This window comes from Meles meles, chromosome 1, assembly GCF_922984935.1.
Source record: "Meles meles chromosome 1, mMelMel3.1 paternal haplotype, whole genome shotgun sequence".
In the NCBI taxonomy this organism is placed as follows: domain Eukaryota; kingdom Metazoa; phylum Chordata; class Mammalia; order Carnivora; family Mustelidae; genus Meles; species Meles meles.
The window spans coordinates 49,453,158-49,473,523 of NC_060066.1; the positions used below are offsets into that span (position 1 = coordinate 49,453,158).

Consider the following 20,366-nt stretch of genomic DNA (forward strand, 5'->3'; position numbering starts at 1 on the left):
CCCACCCACTATGGAAAGGTTTTGAGCCCCATCTGACCAGAAGGGCTAGTAACAACTGCTGGAATCAATGTGGTCCAGCAGCACTCAAGCCAAGAGGCAGGCAGGCAGAGCTGAATGGTCCCAGAAAAGCCAGTACTGGGCATCGAGCATTCCCATGATATGCACAAGCAGAGGGATCAATTCATATGCAAGGCTAAAAGAGGCTTTTCAACTACAGAACCCACTTGGGAAATTTAGAATAACCTAAAGCAGTCCCTTTCCCTCCCATGCAGGCAAGCGAGCTAAGACATAGCCCTAACTCCTGTGAGTGCCTTCTGGCCCCATCTGACCTGTAAGGGCTGGAGACAACTTCTAGAAACTATGCTGGCCCAATGGCACTGAAGCCACTCAATCGAGGTAGCCAGACAGCAAAGCCAGTGGCCCTGTTCACTCAGGGAACTTGGAGTGCCGATTGGCTTGAGTTAGCAAACAATGAGCTTTACCTGCTTTAAAGCTGCTTTTCCCACTGTGCCCAGGTAGGGAATCTAATTTATACTCTTCGCTGACTACAACCTTTAGCTTATCCAACTAAGGAAACTAACCAGAGTACATAGGAGGCTACATAGCCCATTCAACTGCCCTATGTACAGTGGCACTTGAACAGAGAGTACAGCCCACAACTTCCCCCATCCAAAGAGAAAAATCAGTGTCCTCACCTGACCAAGGAATTCAGTACATACTCTGGCCTGATTCAGGTCCCCAAGCAATAAGCTGGGTTCAATCCTGCTGCCCTTCTACATCAGGGAAGCTCACTTATAGCCCCATCTACTACTGAATACTGTACCCAGTCTAGACCATCTAGTAAGACTCACCAGAGAATCCAGGAAACCATGGATCCTGTCCTCCAGCCTCATTTGGATAGAAAACCAAGCCAGCAGTCCTATCCAGCTATTCTCAGCCAATGGCACAATCCCCCATGTCCATCCTTAGAATTTGAACAGTTGCATCACATAAAAATTGACTGTAATAGCAGGCTATATCTGCCCAAGGACATACAAGCAATCACCCAGAAACCCAAACTGAACTGACTGGTGAAGCACTGTGTCTGTCAAAGCAAACCTGTAAAGTCTAATTATTCAAACGTGTAGATAATAATGTAAAAAAAAAATCAAGAATCATGAAGGCAGATATGACTACACCAAAGGAAATTAATAAAGCTCTAATAACTGACCCTAAAGAAATAAAGATCTATAAACTGTCAAACAAAGGATTCAAAATAACCTTTTTTATGCATTGACAAAATAAGAAGTTCAACCAAAGACGTGTGGGGTTGTGTCATCAAAAGTTCTTGAGACCCCTGGACTTCCTATGTCTCTCCCTGGTCTCACTGCACTAGGTCTATGCCCCTTTCTCAACTTGACCTCAGTTGGTTACATTGAATAAGAAGTAATAGTCATCAAAAAAAAAAAAAAAAGAAGAAGAAGAAGTAATAGTCATCTCTGCATTAACAAAAACTAGAACATTTCAGGATGCCTCCTCTGGCTCCATCAGTTAAGCATCTGCCTTCAGCTCAGGTCGTGATCCCAGGGTCCCAGGATGCAGTCCTACATTGGGCTCCCTGTGCAGCAGGGAGGCTACTTCTCTCTCTGCCTGCTGCTCACCCTACTTGTCCTCTCTCCCTCTCCCCCTCTCTCTGACAAATAAATAAATAAAAATCTTAAAAAAAAAAAAAAACTCTAGAACCTTTCTAAATGCCCACCAAAAGGACATTAAATACCCTAAATTGTTTTGTAGTTTTTAAATGGAAAACTTTGGAGCCCTCAAAAATAATCCTATGGTCAACGTGCCCGGCTGGTTCAGTTGGTGGAATGTGTGACTCTGGGTCTCAAGGTTGTGAGTTCAAGTCCCACACTGGGTATAGAGATTACTTAAAAATAAAATCTTTTAAAAAGTTCAAACAAAGAAATAGAATAATGAATATATATATATAATGTAAATGCAAGAGTTGAAAAGCACGTAATTGAACTGAAGAATTCAATAGATAGTTTAAAAACTAAATTCAACCACACAAAAGAATCAGTGATCTGTAAGATGGGACTTACGAAATTACCCAGAGGAGCAAAGAGAAAAAAGAATTAAAAAAGTGAAAAAGGCCTACAGGAATTATGGGACACCATGATATCTTGATACATTAACCCTTTATCATTATATTATGACCTTCTTTGTCTCCCTTTACCATTTTTAACTTAGAGTCTATTTTGTTTAATATGAATATAGCTACACAAAAAAAAGATATCTGCAAACCCATGTTCATAGCATCATTATTTACAATAGCCAAGACATGGAAATAACCTAAGTATCTACTGGTGCATAAATGGATAAAGAAGCTGTATTCAGGGGCACCTGGGTGGCTCAGTCAGTTAAGCATCTTCCTTCAGCTCAAGTCATGATCCCAGAGTCCTGGGCTCTAGCCTCACATCTGGATGTGGGGGGACCTGATTCAGGTCCCTCTGTCACTCTCCCTGCTTGTGCTCTCTTTCTCTCTCAAATAAACAAATAATTTTTTTTTAAAGTTGTATTCAAGGTGCCTGGGTGTCTCAGTGGGTTAAAGCCTCTGCCTTCGGCTCAGGTCATGGTCCCAGGGTCCTGGGATCGAGCCCCACATCAGGCTCTCTGCTCAGCAGGGAGCCTACTTCCTCCTCTCTCTCTCTCTCTGCCTCACTCTCTGCCTACTTGTGATCTCTGTCTGTCAAATAAATAAAAATTTTTTTAAAAAAGTTGTATTCAAATATGTATGAATACCCATATATGTATATGAATATAATTCAGCCATAAGAAATCCTGCAATTTGCAACAATATGGATGGACCTTGAAGGCATTATGCTAGGTGAAATAGATCAGATAGAGAAAGGAAAATATTGTATGATTTCAATTTTATGTAGACTCTAAAAAAAAGGAAAAATGAAAGAAAGAAAATATTCATTAAAAAGGCTTGTGGTTACCAGAGACAGAAGGTGGGGAGAGGGGAATTGGAGGATGCTGGTCAAAAGGTGCAAACTTCCAGTTAAGATTTTATTTATTTATGTATTTGTCCAAGAGATAGAGAGCACAAGTAGGCAGAGCTGTAAGCAGAGGGAGAGGGAGATGCAGTCTCCCCATGGAGCAGGGAGCCCAATGTGGGACTTTGATCCCAGGACCCTGGGATCATGACCTGAGCCAAAAGCAGATGCTTAACTGACTGAGCCACACAGGCACTCCCAAACTTCCAGTTATAAGATAAATAGGTACTAGAGTTGTAATTTACAACATGATGACTATAGCTAATGCCGTTGTATGATAGATAGGAAAGTTAGGAATAATTCCTAAGAGCTCCCATCACAAGAAAACTTTTTTCCTGTTTTCCTTTTTTCTTTCTTTTTTATTGTACTTATATGAGCAGATGAATGTTAGTTAAACCAACTGAGTCACCACTGTATGATATAGGTAAATCAACTCATCATGAAGTATGGCCTAAATTTATACAGTGACTCATGTCAATTGTTTCTCAATAAAACTGGAATTGAAAAACTATAAATAAATATTGATTTTCATTTATATCCCACTTCCTTTCAAAAATAATTTGTAGGTATATTCAGTAAATTTTATTTATTTTTTTAAAGATTTTATTTATTTATTTGACAGAGAGAGAGATCACAAGTAGGCAGAGAGGCAGGCAGAGAGGAAGCAGGCTCCCTGCTGAGCCGAGAGCCCGATGTGGGCCTCAATCCCAGGACCCTGAGACCATGACCTGAGCTGAAGGCAGAGGCTTAACCCACTGAGCCACCCAGGTGCCCATATTCAGTAATTTTTAGTTAATTAATTCATTGTGATTTATAAAAACAACTGAAAGTTATATCCAGGACCCCTTACAGCATAATGTGAAGTGTCTCAAAGAAAACCATGCATGACATGGTAAACAAGGATGGGCAACAAGAAACAATTGGTTCCCTGAAGAGCCTTACAAACAGATGAGACAAGGAAACGAAAGATTCCAATACCAGGTGATGAAATGTATGGATTACATCCAAAGATGGAGTATACACAGGATGTTAAGGAGTACAAGGGTTCAAAATGACCAGTGTATCCCTTGGATTTGGCAATTACTTGAGCTTATTTGGGAACTGAAGGAAGACATTTCAGTGTTCCTCAAATGACACATGCAGACAATAATGTGTGCACAAAGGCCAATGCTGGTAGTCCCTTCTGTAGGATATGTAAATGATTTTTCACGTAATGCCTATAGTGGTTGCATGGTGGCCCCCACAAAGATATATCCATGCCCTAATCCCTGGAACCCATGAATGTAAAATGTAACCTTACTTGGAAAAAAAGCAAAAACAAAAACAAAAAAGGCTCTTTACAGATGTAATTAAGTTAAGGATCTCAGAGACAAGATCATTCTTAATTATCTGGATGAGCCCTATGTCGAATGACAAGCATCCTCACATGAGACAGAAGAGGAAAGACTCACAGACACAGGGGAAAGAGGGAAAGACCCTCTGAAGACTGAGGCAGAAATTGGAATTATGTAGCTAGAGCCAGGGAATTCCTGGAGACACCAGAAGCTGAAAGGGGCAAGAAAAGATTCTTACCTAGATTATTTGGAGGAAGCCCAGCCTCCCCAACACCTCAATTTTGGACTTCGACCTCCAGAATTGTGAGAGAATGTCTTTCTATTGTAAGCTACCGGTTTTGTGGCAATTTGTTAAAGCAACTCTAGGAAACAAATACCAAACTCTTTAAATTGTTAACTTTAACATTTTTACTGGAGGAAAAAAAAAAGGCATGCTTAATACCTCCTTCTACTCACCCTACATGGCCAGTGTACCTCTGAGACCTATCAGTCTTACCTCCTTGATAAATCTCCTGTCATTTACATCTTACCATCTCCAATGCTCCTGCTTTGGTCCAACCCACCTCCACTTCTCACTGGACAACTGCGATGTCCTACTCTGCTTTTCCTACTCCAATATCTACATCTTCTGCAGTCCAGTCTCCACTCTACAGCCTGAGGGATCGTTGGGAAACACAGATATGACTGTGTCCCCCCAGCCCCGCCACTTCTGCTTAAAACAATTTGATGCTTTTACACTGTTTTTAGGGATAAGAACAAAGTTCTTATTCTGGCCTACAAGGTTCTACAGAAGCTAGCCACTGCTCACCTCTCTACTCACATTGCATCCCACTCGCGCGCTCTCTTTAATTCAGGCTTCAGTTCCCTGAATATGCCACATGACATATGGCCTTGGGGAGTTTTTCACACATGCTGTTACCTCTGTCTGGACACTTTCCCATCTCCTTTACTTAATCTCAGCTTCTTTCAGAACTTCCTGTATTCTCCACTATAGGGACCTCCCAGTTCTCTGGGACTTGCTATATGCTCTGGTCAGACAATATTCCTTTCTTTCTGAGAACTTATCCTTGTAATTAGGCCCTTCTGGTGCATTTATTTCTTTGATGTCTTTTCTTCTCACTAATTTGTGGGCACCAGGACTATTGTGTATGGCTGTTCCATTGTGCTGTGCATCAAGATGACCAGTGAGGGACCATATTCCTCTCCTGAGTCATGATCTCTGCTATTGTGCTCTTCTTCATGCACAGTTACGCTTTACTTTGCAAATGGGAGCATTTTTCTGGCCCAGATTTGCACCCACAGGACTGCAGATGCCCAGAGAAGCTACATTTTTCTATTTTGCCCAGAGGCACAGGTTTCCAAGGACAGTAGCAGACACCACATTTGGTTTGTTCTGCACTCAATTCCCAGCCCTGAGGGCAGTGCCTGGCCCATATAGTGGCTAATAAAAAGCTATTCAATAAATAAATGAATAAATAAATAAGTGAATGTAATTATCTTTCTATCTTTGCAAATGTACTAATACACATTCATTTTTGTCATGAATATGCATATTCAGCCATGTGCCCTTTTAGTCAGTTTTTATTATTAAGAATAGCACTGCTGTGTTTATCTTTATAAAATTACTTTGCTTTTATTTCTTTTAGGTTTATTCCCAAAAGTGAAATAACTAGGTCAAAAGGTAGAAACATTTCTATAACTCTCGTATTATATGGGGAGATTGTTTTCCAGAAAAATTAAATCAATTTACAATACAGCATGCACATATAGCTATTTTTCCCTAACATCACTGGCTTTACTTTATTATTCTCATTGGTTTTGCATTTTAATAAGTTGTTTTAATTTGCATTTCTCTAAATAGTGCCTGGAAAATAATAGGTCTGCAATAAATATTTTCTAAATGAATTAATTTTCTATGGACCTATTTATTTTTATAAATGTGATCATTAATTTACCTTCCATTTTTCTTTCTTTTTCATCATCCTTTTCACATCATATATAGCATGTTATTAAGTAGAATTTAGGCATTTTGATGTATTCTTAGGTATTTTAGATAGATATTCTTATGTATTCTTATGTATTTTGATGTATTCTAATGTATTTAAATTTAAATATTGAAAATATTTAAATTCACGTCAGTTTTATTGGTCAAATCACCCACTCTGAGAATGCTTTTTTGAGATTTACCTTGTATCATAGTGAAAAGCCCAAAAATTCTGAAAAATAACTTTAAACCTTTTCCCCCTCTATACCATGTTTGCCTATTTCTCCGGAACACTCAGTTTTTAAAATGAGAGTACCAAAGAATACTTCTAGTTCTTCAGATCATTTTAATTCCATATTCTTACACTTTATCAGAATAATTCAATTATCCCTTTCTGCCTCCCAACCCGGTGCCCCCAAACCCCCATGCCTCCAAAAGCTGCCCTTAACCCCTCTTCCTAAAGACAGAAAAAGTAGATTCATTAGAAACATGAGCAAGGGTAAGATATTTTTATTAATATTGAGAAAGAAAATTCTTTATTTTTATTTTTTCCTATATCTAACCTGTAAACACTACCTGTGTTAAAAATATGTATTTATATTTTCACTATATCCTTTTGTAGGCCATCTCCTTGGTTGTGCAGCACTTTTTGCTTAGAGCAAAAAGCACACCTCATCTTAGTTTCACAGTATTCCTGTAAACAACTATATTATCAGTACCATTATTAAAACATGCATCCAAATATCCTAAAGACACCTCCTAAAGTAACTTTGTCCAATGTCTCTAATTCTATGAAGATCAAAGTTCCTTACCACCATTTGGAACAGCAGGGAGGGGGTCAAGATTCTGACAGTCAGACTTCGGCATAGCTTGTTATACCAGCCTCACGGGCTTCCTCCCTTATTTTTTCTATTGTCCATGGGCAAGTAAGTATGTGTCATTAAAATAATACCAGTGGGGCACCTGGGTGGCTCAGTGGGTTAAAGCCTCTGCCTTCGGCTCAGGTCATGATCCCAGGGTTCTGGGAACAAGCCCTGCCTCGGGCTCTCTGCTCAGCAGGGAGCCTGCTTCCTCCTCTCTCTCTGCCTGCCTCTCTGCCTACTTGTAATCTCTGTTTGTCAAATAAATAAACAAAATCTTAAAACATAATAATAATAATACCAATGCCTTCACTGGCAGCACTAGAATTCAAGTGTAAAGAAAACGTCTCTTAATTAGTCAGCTCCAGCTTTACATTTGAATTTCAACAATGAAACTCATAGTATTTGTTTTTCAGTAAGTCACTTACTGATTCCAGAACTCAGTTATTAAGTCAGTAGGTATAGGTAAGAACTCACATCAGCAGATAGACATGGTCATTAATATATGTTATTGTTAGCTATTTTGACTCCAAAGAAACTTTTAGTAAGCTACTATATAGTTTGTTTGATATGGTAATTTTTTTTTTTAAAGATTTTATTTATTTATTTGACAGAGAGAAATCACAAGAGAGGCAGGCAGAGAGAGAGGAAGGGAAGCAGGCTCTCCACTGAGCGGAGAGCCCGATGCGGGACTCGATCCCAGGACCCTGAGATCATGACCTGAGCTGAAGGCAGCGGCCTAACCCACTGAGCCACCCAGGTGCCCTGATATGGTAATTTCTAACCAGAGTATCAATTACAGAGAATTCTCCTGAGCACGTGAAAGCATATAGATAAACAGAGCGCAGAAAAAAATGTACCTGTTATTCTTTTTTCCTCTCCATATCCTTAGAATTTTTACCTAGATTCTTCATTGTTCGTCCACTTCCTCTGAAGCCAATTCAACTCTATTATCAAGACCTGCCAGGGGGAAAAGGGCTTTGTGTTTTGTATCTGTGAAATCGAAACTCTCTAACTCTGATGAAAGTCCACATACACAGATTTTTTTCTCAAACTATTCAAAAAAAAAAAAAAAACACACACACACCAAATTCTAGGTCAACGTGTGTTTGCCTTGCAGTAGTTTTATGAATATCAAAGGATCTGCAAAGAGCAAGCAGCTTGGGCAGAGGTGACACCAGAACATCCTCTGACATTTGCTCACGGACAAAAGTTTTGCTAGAATTATTTTTAGTGAAGTGGTAAAAATTTTCAAGCAACGAAGTGTTTTCCAGTAACACTGAAAAGGATAAAAGAGTTTCTCAGAAAAAGCTACACAGGTGATCTAACCTCCTGCCCTCTAAATATCATCCACTTGGAAATTTGCTTAATGAGAACAGTTATTTGAAGTTTTCATCTCTCACTCAGCATTGGATGTGATACTCTTTCCATCTCCAGTATTCAGAGACAGTTTTATTTCTATTCTAGGAAATGATTCTTCTACATGGAAAAAAAATGCTTTTAAACTAGAAATATCTTTATTTTAGGAAACATTCTCATTTTTTACATTTAAAGCATTTGTCTTTTTTTTTTAAAAGAGTTATTAATTTATTTTAGAAAGAAAGAGTGCGAGTTGGGGGAGAGGCAGAGAGAGAATCCCAAGCAGACTCTCCACTAGCACAGAGCCTGATGCAGGGCTCAGTCTCATGACTCTGAGATCATGACCTCAGCCAAAATCAAGAGTCAGATGCTTAACCCACTGAGCCACCCAGGTGACCTGCATCTGCCATTTTGAAACTTCATTTACCTGCTTGAGAAATCTGTATGGGTTTGCATCCCAATTCCACAACCTAGGAGATGTGTGACTCTGAGGAAGTTACTCAGCTGAGACTTCATTTCTTCATCAGTTAAAATGGATTAATAATATGTAGCTATCCTATAGAATTGGAAAGCATTATGTGTATTAATACAGAAAAAAGAACTTAGGGGGTGCTTGGGTGGCTCAGTCGGTTAAGTGTCGGACCTTGGGTTCAGCTCAGGTCATGATCTCAGTGTTGTGCCTTTGAGCCCCACCTCAGGCTCTGCACTCAGCATGGAGTCTGCTTGAGATTCTCTCTCCCTTTTCCTCTGCTCCTCCCCCACTTACACTCTCTCTCACTCTCACTCTCTTTTTCTCCAAAATAAATGAATAAATATAATCTCAAAAAAAAAAACCTTAGAAAAGTGTCTAACTCATAGCAAGCACTCAAAAATATTAGTTAGTAATAATACTATATTTTCTAGTCTGACAATCCTCACCCACACTTATCCCACTCCTAGATTATAAGCAGTTTATGGACAGATGTTAATCATCTTTATAGCCCCAGAACTTAGCATCATATCTAGCTCATATGGAGTATGATATTTCTACACACTCCTAATTTATCTCTAATTTCTTTTTTTTCTTTTCATTTTATACAGTGAACTCCTCACATTCTCCCATGTGATAGACATCTAAGGCATAATGTTCTGTACAATGTCAAACTCATATAGAAACAGTATTTATTGAAAGTTCAGCTGAGGAGCGCCTGGGTGGCTCAGTGGGTTAAAGCCTCTGCCTTCCGCTCAGGTCATGATCCCCGGGGTCCTGGGATCCAGCCCTGCCCACATCAGGCTCTCCGCTCAGCAGGGAGTCTGCTTCCTCCTCTCTCTCTCTCTGCCTGCCTCTCTGCCTGCTTGTGATCTGCCTGTCAAATAAATAAATAAAATCTTTAAAAAAAAAAAAGAAAGAAAGAAAGAAAGAAAGTCCAGCTGAGAAAGTCAGTGTTTAAGAGGGATTATTTGTTCTCTGTATATTCTAGGTACAACAAAAAGAGTGCGAGTTACCTGGAACGCATCATACCTATGCCCTTCCTCACCTCCAGAATTATTCTTACGGAACTGGACCTTGGAGTGACACACAGCCTTTAATGAGGAAAATAGCACAGTTTAGCAAACTTATTTTTGCATCTATCATAAAAATATGAGGATGGGGCTACCTGGGTGGCTCAGTGGGTTAAAGCCTCTGCCTTCAGCTCAGGTCATGATCTCAGGGTCCTGGGATTGAGCCCCATGTCGGGCTCTCGGCTCAGCAGGGAGCCTGTTTCCTCCTCTCTCTCTGCCTGCTTGTGATCTCTCTCTCTGTCAAATAAATAAATAAAATTAAAAAAAAAAATATGAGGATGGTATTCACCATTTACATGCAGTCTCTCTACTAAACCCTTCAAGAGGTATTCTTATCTTTCTTTAAGCTAAGAATTCATCTTTTTTGAAGTATAAAAGACTAAGAGTCAAAGTTGAAGCCCTCTTATAGCAAAGTTTGCACTTTTTTATGAATCCCATTTATGTCTCCATTCTAGTTTTTATTTTGCTCTTCCATTCAATTTATGCCCGATTTATACCCCTCTGCATTCTACTTATCTGTGTGAATGCTTTCTGGATAAGCTAGCTCTGCTTAAAAGGGCTGTGCAGGCTGTGCAGGCTGTGCGCTGCACAAGTCCAGGGAGCTCCGATCACATAGTTTATGTATGCAGTGCACAATTTATGATGCCATATGTGGCGACTCTTTTAGCTCTCTGTGATTTATATATATCACATACATCTGTATTAAATATATGTATATCATATATGCATAATGTGTATATATATGTATATATGTATGTACACACATATATGATCTCCATGTCACTATTTATTCCTGACATTTACAGAGTTTTGCACATATGAGTCCTCTCATACTGAATATACCTTCTCTCTGACATGAACACATCTGATTTCACTCACTTATCTACACATTAGTGCTATGTATAGTACCACTAGTACCATAGTACTATGATGGTTAATTTTATGTGTCAACTTGCCAGGGCTAAGAGATGCCCAGATAGCTGATAAAACATTATTTCTGGGTGTGTCTGTGAGGATGTTTAGGGAAGAGATTAGCATTTGAATAGAGTGAAGAAAATCACCCTCACCAGGGCAGGTGGGATCATCCAATCCTTTGAAGTACTGAAAAGGTAAAGGAAAGGATAACTGGCTCTCTCTGCTTGAGCTGACCCATCCTTCTTCCCCTGCCTTTGGCCATCAGACATCAACACTCTTGGTTCTTGGGGTTTCAGACCCAAACCTGGATTTACACTATAGGCTTCCTCCAATCTCCCCTCGGTCCAATGACACCACCAGCTTTCCTGGCCTCCAGCTTGCAGATGGCAGATTGTCGGTCTTCTCAGTCTCCATAACAATTACCATAATAAATCTCCATACACACACACACACACACACATACATACATATATATATACACACACATATATAAATATATATACTTAATATATATATTAAACACATATAAATACATATACACATACATATATGTACATATATTTGTGTATATCCTATTTGTTCTATTTTTCTGGAGAGCTCCAAGTAATACAAAGTTATATTTATTATTACTTACTACAGTTACATGCCGCAAATTAGGAATTAAAATTTCTCAGCCGGGAATTTTACCTAATAACACCTTCTTCATAATTAAACACCAGGAGTCTATAAACACCTATTTCTCCCTAAAGATAATCAGATACTTATAGTAGGTAATAAAAGATGGCCTTGTGTCCTACAAGAGTGATTAAGTAACCAGCTTAGAAATGTGTGTAATAGGGACATCTGGGTGGTTCAGTGGGTTAAGCCTCTGCCTTTGCCTCAGGTCATGATCTTAGGGTCTTGGGATCAAGCCCCGCACTGGGCTCTCTGCTCAGCAGGGAGCCTGCTTCCTCCTCTCTCTCTGCCTGCCTCTCTGCCTACTTGTGATCTCTGTCTGTCAAATAAATAAATAAAATCTTAAAAAAGAAAAAAGAAAGAAAGGTGCATAATAAATGGTAGAGTTAGCTGGTTGCAAAGTCTGTATTCTTTACACAAAATCATACTAGGCTTGAATAATTCTTCCTTTGCCCTCTAACTCACGCTATTGAATACATGGTAGGTGCTCAATGAATACTTACATGGTTGGAATAAAATCAAAAAATTTAGTTATTAAGTTATTGTCTAAAGTCACAGCACACAGAGGTGGATCTAGAATTAGATAGAATCCACTCCTTCTTTCCTGGGCCATTACTCTCTTCGCTATTTTTTGACCTGCAGACACTTACCATTAACCTCCACTATTTATCCTCTAGTACGTGCTTTCAGAAACTATATGGGGTCGGGCATATTTAAGGATCTTCTTACTAAGCTATTTAATGCATGAAACTTTCCATTGGTGGAATGCTGGAAAAGCATTTTGTGGACAGAAGAAAAAAAAGGAGGCTATTTTAAACATTGCTGAGAGAGTTTGGGCAAAATCCATCTGGCAAACAGACTATTTCTTCTGTTCAAAAACTCATCAAGCACTCTAAACGTGTAACCTGTAGGCAAGTTTAATTAAAGCTTGAGAAATCTCAAAATAACCTGACATTTAAATATGTTATTTCCGTTCTGTTCTCATTGTCTGACACACACAGAGACATTCTTAGGCCCAAATTAAGCTCCCAAGTGCCATCTAGCCCTGCTTAACTACTGGATTACCCTGTGCACAAGGCAATAGGAATGTAAATGAAATAATCTCATTCTGTCATTGGCCTTTGAATACCAACATCCATTTCACAGAAAGACAAGTAAGAAGATAGATAGGAGTTGGATGGATGGAAATAGATAGGCAGGCAGATAAGGTAAAATTCATTCCTCTTCATTAAAAAGAAAAAAGTGAAAGCAAACTTGTCTTGGGAAGAACCTCAGGAAAGGAGTAAAGAATAAGTTTTGGGGGGGTGCTTGGGTTGCTTAACAGTTAAGCCTCCAACTCTTGATTTTGGCTCAGGTCATGATCTCAGGGTTGTGAGATTAAGCCCCCTGTTGTGCTCTGAGCTGAGTGTGAAGCCTGCTTGAGATTCTCCCTCTCCTTCTTTCTCTCTGCCCCTTTCTCTTGGAAAGAAGGAAGGAGAAGGGGAGGAAGGAAAGGAAGGGAGGGAGGGAGGGAGGGAGGAAGGGAGGGAGGGAAAGAAGGAGGAAAGAAAGGCTGTTTTGCCATGGAACAAGAAATTTAAAATGTGAATTCACCAAACAAAATAAGTAGTCATTTAACATGGTCAACATTTATGGATTCCAAATATCTACTTTATGTATTGAGGGAGTATTTACATTTCTAAAAATCCTGAATAGACCTGGACCTAAGTTCAATGAGAACTGCTGGAAAGAGGTTCTATTTGATTCCTTAAGGTGGCCTAACATTAGGATTTTTTCCTCCTTTTTTCTGTCTTCTCTGTTTTCAACTGAGCATTCAACTCTCCTCTTTTAGCATGTCAGTTATACTTCTTTTAAAGACATTTCAGTGGTAGCCCTAGAGTTTGCGATATACATTTTTTCACTTTCTTTATTAACATGTAATGTATTATTTGCTTCAGAGGTACAGGTCTGCAAATCCTCAGTCTTACACAGTTCACAGCATTCACCATAGCACATACCCTCTCCAATGTCCGTAATCCAGCCACCCTATCCCATCCCCGCCAACCTCCCAGCAACCCTCAGTTTGTTTCCTGAGATTAAGAGTCTCTAATGGTTTGTCTCCCTCCCGATCCCATCTTGTTTCATTTTTTTCCCTCCCTGTCCCCCAGGACTCCCCAACCTGCCTCTCAAATTCCTCTTGAATGCAAGCTGGTGCAGCCATCCTGTGATACACATTTTAAACTAATTTAAGTCTACCTTCACAGAACACAACCTATGGAGCAAGAGCCTTACACAGTATTCCCAGTTCTTCCCTAGCAGCCCTTAAGTCATTCATTTCATTTATCCATTTTCTATAAATCACCCAAAGCATTGCTATTTTATTATTTAAAATTATTTTTAGATCAATTAAGAATAAGAAAAACAAAGATTTTTGTTTTATTTTACCTCTATTCCTTCTCCAATGTCCTTCCCCCTTTTATGTAGACCTGAATTTCTAACCTACATTATTTTCTTTCTTCCTGCAGAACTTCTTTCAACATTTTTGCAGAGTAGGTGAACTAATGTTGAATTCCCTCTGCTTTTATTTTTCTAAGAAAATCTTTGTTCTTTTTCACCCTGAAAAGGTAATTTCACTGTACATAGAATTCTACGTTGCTGATTTTGTTTCTTTCTTGTTTTTTTTACTATTTTTATTTTTACTGAAATACATAATTGGCATATAATATAGTGTAAGTTTTAAGGTGTACAACATATTGGATTTAGAAATTCATATATATTGCAATATAATTGCCACCACTGCATTAGCTAACTTCTATCATGTCTAGTTATAATTTCTTCTTTGTGGTGAGGACAATTATGATCTAATCTGTTAGGACCTTCAACACTATATTTCTCTCCCCTCCCTTCTTAATTGCATGGCTTCTCATGAAAAGTCTGTTGATTATTATCCTGTTCCTCTTATAGGTGTTTTGTGCCAATCTAAACTTATCAATAACCCAATGTTGTGGTTGGACTGGCCTTTCTGGTTTTTATTAAGATTTTAAGACACAGGGGCACCTGGATGGTTCAGTTGGTTAAGTTTCTGCCTTCAACTGAGGTCACGATCTCAGGGTCCTGGGATCAAGCCCCACCACATTCCCGAACAGGGAGCCTGCTTCTCCCTCTCTGCCACTCCCCCTGCTTACTCTCTCACTCCCAATCTCTGTCAAATAAATAAAATCTTCAAAAAAAAAAAAAAAAGATTGTAAGATGCCTTCCAGCAACAACCATTAGGAAACCTTGAAAAAATACAAATTTATTACTTACAAGACTTCAAAAATTACACAGCCCACCTGATACCACACACCAAGGTCACAGAGAGGGAAAGAATTCACAGGCCTGGGGTTCTGCTTCTGTTGGGGTTGAGAATGGGGGTCTAGGATTTTGTGGGCTCACTTTTTATTAGTGAACTTAAAATATAAGAGCAGAAATTTAAAGTATGGGAAGTGAAAAAAAAAAACAAAACAACAAGCTAGCCCAATGGTTAGTTATTAACTAGATCTCTAAAACAAAGCTTCAGTGGGGGAAGGCTGGCTTTTTATATAATTGGGTGGCTGACAATGTATTTAGTGAAGATCAGCATCTTTGAAGTGAATGCCTCTTTGAAATGGCAATCAAGCTTAGGTCAAGCACTTGGATTTCAAAAAAAGGAATAAAACACAACTGTCAAGGGTAGGTATTTATTGTTGTGATAGTCTTCAAGCCTCCTGGATCTGTGGTTTAATGTCTGTCATTAATTTTGGAAACTCCTTGGCCATGATTACTTCAAGTATTTTTTCTGGTATTAAAGAATGATGTATGCTATGCATTTATTTTATGTATATGTACACACAAAAGTTACATATTTACTTACACTTTTTGAAATTGTCCTGTAGTTTTTGAAGTTTGGGAGCAGGTTGTTGGGGTTTTTTTTTTTCATTCTTCTTTTCTCTTTACATTTTAGTTTGGGAAATTTCTACTGACCTGTCTTCAAGCTCATCTGTTTTCTTGACCATGTGCAATGCACTGATGAGCATTGTCCCTCTACATTTCTGTTACAATGTGTTTTATTTCTAATCTTTCCTTTTGAATTGCCTTAGAATTTCTCTCTCTCTCCTTACATTTCCCATTCATTCTTATATGATGTCTACTTTTTCCATTAGATCCCTTAACATATTAATCAGAGATATTTTAAATTCTCTGAGAATTCCTATATCTGTGTCATATCTCAGTCTGGTTCTAATGTTTTCTTTGTCTTGTTATGCTGTGTTTTTCTTGTTTTTTTTAGTCTGCTTTATAATTTTTTGTTGGAAGCTGTACATGATGTAATTGGTAATAGGAACTGAGGTAGATAGGTCTTTAGCATGAGGTATTATGTTAATCTGGCTAGGAGTTAGATTGTATTTAATATTTGCTGAAGCTCTAGGTGTTAGAACTTCCAAATCTCTTTGAAATGCCCTGTTTCTATCTCCCCTTTTGACTTTGGCCTCCCTAAGAACACTTCCTCAGAGAAAGTCTGCATCTTGCAGCTACAATCCACTATTATTATCAAGAGCCCCATTAGTCAGTTTTATGGGAACAAAGAGGGCGGGGAAGATGAAAAGTGAAGCTAGAAAAGCAAATAGAGAATATTCAATCTAAAAAGACTGTGAGCTTCTGGAATCTGGGGTGGAATCTCACGGGGCACTGATGGCTACAAGTCCTTCATTTGAGATGGGATTTCAAAACAAAACATTTGAAAACTGTTGCCACTTCCATCACCACCACATCTAACTTCCTCCACACAATCACCTGAACTCTCATCTTCATCTTTCCAAAGCAGTGTAAACAGCTAAAATATTTGATACCTATTTTTTTTTTTTTTAATTTTGGTAGAAGAAGACTGAAACTGGTGGTAAAGATTCACTTTTCTCCTCTTTTAGCCTCCTAGCGGCAAGGGGAGGAAATCGTCGAACTGCCAATGTGATAGCCCATGGGTTCGCCAATCTTTTAACTCTAGACAAAAAGACCCTCCAACAAATTCTAGTGCATTATCCAGATTCTGAAAAGCTCCTCATGAAGAAAGCCAGGTATGACCTTTAAAACCCCATTAGAGTTTGGGCAGTGATCAACTTTCTCCATGAGATGCATTTAACAAACAACTATATACGCAACTATCTATTGAAAACTTCTCCGATTAGGGGAAATGTTAGTGTTTCTGGTAGGTTTTTCCAGAATTCTTACAGTACTATCTAAAGTAGCCTTTCTCGGGGCGCCCGGGTGGCTCAGTGGGTTAAGGCCTCTGCCTTTGGCTCAGGTCATGATCCCAGGGTCCTGGGATCGAGCCCCATATTGGACTCTCTGCTCAGCAGGGAGCTTGCTTCCCCCCCTCCCTGCCTGCCTCCCTGCTTACTTGTGATCTATCTTTGTCAAATACATAAATAAAATCTAATAAATAAAATAAAATAAAGTAGCCTTCCTCTTCTATTCACAGTGTGCTTCTAAAGAAGAAGGCTCCAGGCACAGAGGCAACTCCTCCAAGAAAAGGACTTGCCTTTCTCTTCCCACCAAAACAAGAGACACCTAAAATGTTTAAAGCTCTCCTGGGAGGTACAGGAAAAGCAGGACTTGCAAGACTACTCAAATTGAAGAGAGAACAAACCATTCAGGTGATAAGACAGAGTGGATGGAAGGCTGTAACAGACCATTGGACTAAGTATACCCAGACAAACTCCTGCTTTAATTCAATTTCAGACACTGGGATAGTTTGGATGCATCTAATGTGAATAATTACTACATTATTTATAGCATTTATTATTCTCTAAACTATATCCTCATGTATCATTACATTTAATACTCATGTTTTATTATACTTTTAATACATATGTATATATAAATACATTCAGCTCTCATTATTTGTATATTCTGTATATTTGCATATCTACCTACTCACAGAAATTTCTTTATAAACCCAAAATTTGTGTTCAGCATGGTCATTTGCAAACATATGTATATGCAGAGCAGTGAAAAATTTAAGTTGCCCAATGCACATGTTCTCAGCTGAGGTTGAGCAGGAAGACACTCTACTTTCTTGTTTTAGTTCTCACGCTGTAAACAAGTGACCTTTTCATGGTCTATTTAAGTGCTTTGTTTTTCTCATTTTTGTACTGCGTAGAGCTGAAGTACTATCCTGTGTTCATAAGCACAAAAATGCTCTGATGTGCCTTATAGAGAAAAGACACATGTTAGGTAAGCGTCATTCAAGCATGAGTTATAGTGTTATTGGCCTTGAGTTCAATATAATGAAACAATATATGTTGAATAAATGTCTCTAAACAGAAATACACATAAAACAAGGTTATGTATAGACTTGTTGACAAAAATTTGGCCAGAGGCTCACAGGGACAAAATCTTGCATTATCTCTAGGAGCAATGGTTCAGTATTTGTTAATTCTCTCTTTGTGGCAGCTTTATAGAACAAAGCTACCAAGAATAATTACAATCAATTGCATGTGTATAAGCACACATATAAACCTATAAATATATAACATATTTTACCAGTGAGCCAATAAATATTTTCACAAATATTCAATCACTTATGTATCACAAATGTTAATAGCCAAAAATAACTTCATAGATTTCATCCAAGCCCTTCTTGTTATAGATGAAGAAACTGAACTCCAGATCAACTTATTTGGATAAGATCACAAAAAGTGACAGAGCAAAAACTATTACTCAGGTACTCAGACTTCTAGGCCTACACTGAGCTGCCTCTCAATTCTTAGAAACTTCAAGATACTCAAATGTTATTCTTTTTCTCTCTTGATTTTCATATTTCTTTGATTCCTATAATAAGCCTATGAGGGCAGATATGGAAGATGGAGCAGGGATTCAGGTTTTCTGAATCTAGTCATGTTATCTATAAAAACTGTAAGAAATGGGTGGCTGTGGATCTTTCAGAAGATCATTAAGCAAATATTATAGATCAGTCACACTCAGGAGACTAAACCTTGCCTCTCCTTTTTCACACACAAAGGCTGTGGTAAAAATTAGGAATAAAGTATAAACCAAATGCCTCATTTAATCAGCATGGAAGTAATAAGTTATGTAAAAGACTTATGGGGTACTGAAATATAGGTCATTGTGCTAAATGAGTTTCCCAGCTTTACATGTGTGCATTCATACCTTGTACAAACCTTTCTTAAACTGACCTGAAGCATCATCAGCAAAGAGCATAGTATATATTTTGCTATGAAATTTCTACAGATGATACTAAGCAGAAGAGTTCCTATATCATAGAGCTCAAGCACCCATGGGACAAATGGAAAAGACTGTATGAAGAAAGAGAGATAAGTTTCTCCCTGAGGTTCTCCCATGAGCTTATGCAGCAGGCACCCATACTTTCTGTAGTATTTTTATGGCATTTGGTTCACACTTTTTTATTAGAAAATTAATATTTAAAATTTCATCTTCATAAAATAAATAAGTACATACTTTTAAGGCAAAAGCAAAGAATCCTGGGCACTAAGTCCAATAATTCCGAGAGCATAAGGACCAATGGGAAGAGAATTTCTTGTCAGGGACAAAAATGTAATCCAGAATTACTCTGTTAAGTCAAATGTGACAGCTCAACCTCATTCTTGCAGCACATCAGAAAGTTATCAAATAATAGTCAAATGCAAGGCAGACATGATTCCCACATTAATTCAGAGAATCTGTCTTGGTAGTGATCCTTAGCCATTGTATATTAATCAAAAGAGTCCAGTGTCCTTTATCATGATCTCAAAACCAATTCTTGTAACTGCTTCTTCCAGAAAACAAGTGAAAATTCTGAAGAAGGAGAGGGTAAAGGAGCAGAATATGAAAATAAAGGAAGAGAACCATCAGAGAAAACACAGGACAGCTCCGAATGTAGAGCAAATCCTATTACAGCAGAAGAACCCCAGCCGATTACAAGTGGAGCTTTACCCGGAGGAACTACTCATCAATCCCTCATCATCAGCATGGCTCCTTCTGCAGAGGCTGGGGAAGAGGTTCTGACGATTGAAGTCAAAGAAAAGGCTAAGCAATAAATGTTTGATTATCTTTAGATATAATCTAGCTAATTCCCAAAGAGATTGTACCCAGGATTGTAGCTTAAATTAATGAAGGAAAAAGACCTTGCCAGGACCCTTGAGAAACCATAGACAAATCCCTAGCTTAGTTTCTAGGACTTATCTGAGAGTGTGATTTTATACAGTAGTAAGAAGATTATTTCAAAACCATCCCTATTCTCTGTTGTCATTAGCCTTGTGCAATTGGTATTTCTCCTAATTTTATGTAGTAAGTTTTTTTCTTCCATTCTCTCTTGATGTTTCTTCCTTCCATTTTTATTATTTTGGTCTTGGCCCTGAAGTGATTCGCTTACCTTTCAGTGTGTGTGTGTGTGTGTGTGTGTTAAAGTCTTGCATGGCACTGTTAGTCTTGACTAAATGTCCTATGTATATCAATATTACTTCTCACTTGTAGGGGATTATGAGATTTTAGTAAAATGTTGAAAGTAAAATACCAGGTAATTTCCATGCAGACAAGGGTGATGAGTTACTCAAATACCAAATCAACCCAGCAGCAGGGACTGAGAGAAACAGAGATAATGGAGTTTATGGATGTGAAATCTGACTTGCCAAAGTCCCCTAAATAGCAA

General features: G+C 38.5%; 1 protein-coding gene across 1 annotated transcript in view; it reads left to right on the forward strand.

The window, feature by feature from the left end:
• Positions 1-19,755, forward strand: part of CNGB3 (cyclic nucleotide gated channel subunit beta 3) — a 150,759-nt gene extending 131,004 nt beyond the window's left edge. The window contains exons 17-19 of the mRNA XM_046001534.1: positions 16,627-16,773; positions 17,178-17,352; positions 19,498-19,755. Coding sequence (XP_045857490.1) covers positions 16,627-16,773; positions 17,178-17,352; positions 19,498-19,755 — 580 coding nt within the window. The remainder of the gene's footprint in view (positions 1-16,626; positions 16,774-17,177; positions 17,353-19,497) is intronic.
• Positions 19,756-20,366: the final 611 nt, after the last annotated feature.